The 4,929-nt window shown below is 38.4% G+C and overlaps 1 protein-coding gene across 1 annotated transcript in view; it reads left to right on the top strand.

The window, feature by feature from the left end:
• The first annotated feature begins 3,446 nt into the window (after positions 1-3,446).
• Positions 3,447-4,929, top strand: part of dr1 (down-regulator of transcription 1) — an 8,330-nt gene continuing 6,847 nt past the window's right edge. Inside the window, exons 1-2 of the mRNA XM_014024074.1 lie at positions 3,447-4,179; positions 4,277-4,440. Coding sequence (XP_013879528.1) covers positions 3,960-4,179; positions 4,277-4,440 — 384 coding nt within the window. The 5' untranslated portion in view covers positions 3,447-3,959. The remainder of the gene's footprint in view (positions 4,180-4,276; positions 4,441-4,929) is intronic.

Below are 4,929 nucleotides of genomic sequence, written 5' to 3'. Positions count from 1 at the left end.
GGTTTATTTAGTATCTCATAGTTGAGGTCTAACTATGATGTCAATCACAGGCCTCTCTCATTATTTTATGTGGGAGAACTTGAACTATTGGTGCTGACTAAATACTTTTTCTCCCCACTTTAGCTAACTTAATATGTAGAGCTAATATTGACAAAATGTTTTTTTGAGGGCAGAGGAGAGAATTTTGCTACAGAGGCAGATTGTTAACGTTAGTGACGATAAAAGTTTAAAGTTGTCTCCATTGTCTCTGAAAGTGAAGCTCTGCTGAATGTACAAGTTGCTGTGTGCTGTCTCCTGGTGGCTGATGTTTTACAATGATATTATTTTGAATATTGTAGCCAAATTTTATACTTAAAAATTTGAAGACATCTTTTACCTCTCCCAGAGAACCACTGCTTACTTTCCGGGAGTGCTGCGTGCGAGTGAATGGAGTGGGGATGGGTGACAGCCGGTAAATAGCAACGAGTCAGGTTTGGATTTGAATCAGTAGCTAAATTTTAAATCCAATGAAAGCAAGAATGTTAACTAATAAATTGGACAACATTCTGGCTGTTTAGTCATATTTCCACAGTTGTGGTCTTGACTGGTCTTGAAATAAAATTCTGAGTCCTCAATGTCTGAGACCGAGACAAGACCAAGACCATCAAAAAGTGGTCTTGAGACCGGTCTTAAGACCAAGACCGGTTTCAAGTACTACAACACTATTTGTCCCACAAAATAGCAGCAGCAGAGACCTGTGCCCCCCGACTGTTTTGTGGTGATAAGCAATGGCATCAGCAGGGTTGGGCACAGCTAACCAAAAAATAGCTTCACTAACCACTAATCTGTTAAACAGGATTATCGGCTCCGCTAACGCTAAACTATTAAACAAAACTAAAAATCAGAGGAAGCTAAGCTAACCACTAACATGGTTAATTTGAATGTGGGTGGGATCATGTGGCAAACCAGCCAATCCAAACCAGAGTAAGAGCTCTGTCTAACTTGTGATACTTCCCATTCGACCCTTTCAGAATAAAAGCATTTGTATAAATACTATTTGAAGTTAGACAAAAAACAAATACTTTCTCTTCCATATTTTATCCATGGTCAGTTCTGTATTTGTTATTTAAATATTGCTAAATGCTATTTCATTAATTTTTTATACTCTTAATTTTAAGTTTAGCTGCTAAAGATGCTACATGCTAATGTAAATGTGTAGATTAATTGTGATGAAATGTATACTCACTGATTGTTCAATTACACTGCAGTGACAGAGTGCACAGAGACAGCACAGATTAAATACTTAAATTCAGATTAAATGCAGATTTAAAAAGTTTTATTTTATCAACAGATACCCAAGGGCAAACTGTAAGCGTATTTTAAAAATAAATGTATTTATTTAGTAACTTGGTGTATGGCATTGTTTCTGTGTTTCACTGGGTTTTGGTGGATATTTACACATTTTCCATCGATTCATCCTTCCTTCCATCCATCACACACAAGAACAAATGAAGAAACTTAAGACCATTTAACCTAACATGCATGTTTTTTGAGTACCCAGAAAGAACCCACACAGGAAGAACATGTAAACACCCAGAAAGGCCTCGGGTCAGATGATCCTCTGACCTTCTGGCTGAGAGGTAACAGCTCTAATCACTGCTCATCCGTACCATCGTACAGATTTTCTAATCTGGAAATAAGCTGTTTGCACTGATCCATACAAGACAAGGACCTTAAATACTCCAAATGATTCATTGGCTAAGTTGAAGAAATGCTACTTGCTTTTTTGTAATAGTTTTAAATTAGGATCATCTTTTTTTCAAATGGCAGTTATAGTTGTTTTGATCAAATCTTGAAAATAACTTTATGGACATTTTCATTCAAAATTTATAGCGCTTGAGAGCTATGTTGACATGCACTGAGTATGACTCTCAGCTACTACCACACCAAACTTACAGTAAATTTGAATTTGCCTCGTGAGAGCCATTTTCATTATTGGGGAAGGTCAAACAGCGGCCACCTTGAATTTGGTTGATTTCCAAAGTTAACGAGTTGCAGATCAAATAATTACTTTATAATTTTCATCCATCTCAACAACTGCCATCCAAATATTTTAATCAATGTCTGTAAAAAATTACTGAAAAATAACTAAACTCAGCACAAAATGCAAATAAATGTGTTTGGTGGATTATTCTTTGTTGTAATGTTTCTTGGCAATAAATCTTGTACTTTTAGAAAGCCCTGTTTGATCTCCTTTTTAAATGGTGTCACATGTGTAAGGAACATGCACTTGTGGGATCAGAAATAGAGTTGAGAATGTGGGTGGTGCAATTAAAAAAAATCCGCCAAATCTTCAAACACTAATTATACTTTTTGTTCTAAGTTTATTTTTGTGTTTGCAAAGGCAAAAGAGTGGCTCGAAACGCAGACACGTAGTTTTTCAAATTAACATTAGATGGCGATATATGTTTTCTACCGAGAAAAACACACAGTTTTATCTGGATACCAGCACACATTGGAATAAAAGGAAATGAAATGACAGATAAAGAAGCAAAAAAAGGCTACCAAAAACAAAGTAGTTGATATTGAAATAAAATTCAGTAAAACAGAAATAAAAAGCATTATAAAGATGAAAATGAGACAGAAATGGCAAAAATATGGAAGCCCATTTCCGCCACCCTGATAAAAAAATAAATAAAACTTGTATCTCATAATTATGAGATACTATCTCATAATAAAAAATAATCATGACTTAGCTATCTCACAATTATGAGATAATATCTCATAATAATGAGATAGTATCTCATAATAATGAGATATTATCTCATAATTATGACTTAGCTATGTCATAATAATGAGATAGCTAAGTCATAATTATGAGATACACGTTTTATTTTTTTTTATCAGGGTGGCGGAAATGGGCGTCCATACAAAAACAATGGGAGGAAGAAAGAAAAGGTCGATGGTTGTATAAAATTCAACGGAAAGTGGGAGAAATGAGGAAAGCTGGAGGAAACAGAAGAGAGGAAACAGTCATATCAAGACTCAGATTAGGACACACAGGGTTAAATAAATCATTATTTATAATTGGAAAACATAATACTGGAAAATGTGATTACTGTGGAGAAGATGAGGAAATAGAACACGTTTTAATACATTGCAAAAAAAATACCAAAATGAAAGAAATCAATTGATTAAAAGACTCATTGAAATTAAAACAAGATTTGATATTATAGAAATATTATGAAGTAATTCAAATTCTGAAACCTTTCAACTGTTAATGAAGTATTTAAGACAGACTCGAATGTATGAAAGAATATAGTATTTTATTTTGAGAGCTGTTCCAGTCCACACTCCACATCAGTAGGTGGCGGTAATGCACCTTAACGTTATTTGCCAACCGCCAAAAAAAAAAAACTAAGAAGAAGAAGAAAACACACTGTTTCCGGTTCTTTGTTCGACGTAATATCCGGTTAAATTTAAGTCAGGATGCACACACAATTATGATTACATTTGCGTAGCTTTTTCTGTTTATTTCATTTGTTCGATTTCTTTCGGCAGTGTGAAATAGTTTGATTTTGTAGTTTAGTGACGGTTTTAAGAAGTCGTCTCTGTAAGGCTAACTGCTAAGCTAGGCACGGGCTCCTCATTGTTAGCCTAGCTGTAGCCTCCGCTTTCACTTCTCGTCTGGGAGGCGACTCGGACCCGCCGCTGCTAACTAAAGAGCCTGGTTACTAAGGCGGGGTTTCGTTTTCTCTGTGTGTGGAGTGACGTTTTTGAGACTTTCACTGTTCTTTTAATAGAGGATTGAACGGAAACGAGCCGCTGGTTGCGTTTTCACGCGCATCGAGTAGCCAGCCGGCTAACTTCGAGGAAACTAATCTTTACCTCCAGCTGAGACGAAGAGACTTTAGATCGTTGGGTAAATACTGATTTCACTGGTTTCGTTTCAGTATTAGTGTTTTTTTTTTCTTGCCACGATGGCCTCCTCCTCTGGAAACGATGACGACCTCACCATTCCCAGAGCAGCCATCAACAAGATGATTAAAGAAACTCTGCCCAACGTCCGAGTGGCCAACGACGCCAGGGAGCTGGTGGTCAACTGCTGCACCGAGTTCATCCACCTCATTTCCTCTGAAGCCAACGAAATATGCAACAAATCCGACAAGAAGACCATCTCCCCGGAGCACGTCATCAACGGTGAGTCCCCGGCACCGTGAAGGTGTCCTCCCGCAGGTTTCAGCCCCACCGACCGAAAGCACTTCATCCACTTTCACGTCCTGTCTGTGCACCGCAGCCCTCGAGAGCCTCGGTTTCGCATCGTACATCACGGAGGTGAAAGACGTCCTGCAGGAGTGTAAAACCGTGGCCCTGAAGAGGAGGAAGGCCAGCTCGCGACTGGAGAACCTGGGCATCCCAGAGGAGGAGCTCCTCAGACAGCAGCAGGAGCTGTTTGCAAAGGTGAGGTCTAATCTGAGCAGCAGAGCCTGGCACATTGTCTGGATCGACAAGTGTTATGAGAGATAAGGTGACGTTTGTTATGCAGAGGTGTAGTTTAAAATTAAATACAAAGGCAGTCCAAAACTTACAATATTGCCTGTAGAATAATCTGTAATGACAATAATTTACACCAAGGATTAAACACATATAACTTACTGCTGTGTGTGTAGTTTTAGCCCAGCCTAGCTTTACGTTTAGGGATGCATATCGCCCTCCATTTTTCATTTCAGAGTTGTGTATCTTATTTTTATAAATGTATGTGTTGTGAAAAACTCTCAGCTGCTTCCACTTCAGGTTTTAGTTTAATATCTGTAAAATAAACGGGCGGCACGGTTCAGTTGGTAGAGCTGATGCCTCTCAGCAAGGAGGTCACCGGTTCAAATCCCGGTCCGGGGACCTTTCTGGGTAGAGTTTGCATGTTCTCTCCGGGTACTCCGGCTTCCTCCCACA

This window comes from Austrofundulus limnaeus, unplaced genomic scaffold, assembly GCF_001266775.1.
Source record: "Austrofundulus limnaeus strain Quisiro unplaced genomic scaffold, Austrofundulus_limnaeus-1.0 Scaffold406, whole genome shotgun sequence".
NCBI lineage: Eukaryota > Metazoa > Chordata > Actinopteri > Cyprinodontiformes > Rivulidae > Austrofundulus > Austrofundulus limnaeus.
Note: the sequence above shows the minus strand (reverse complement) of the source record. Positions and strands in the feature narration are given on the sequence as shown.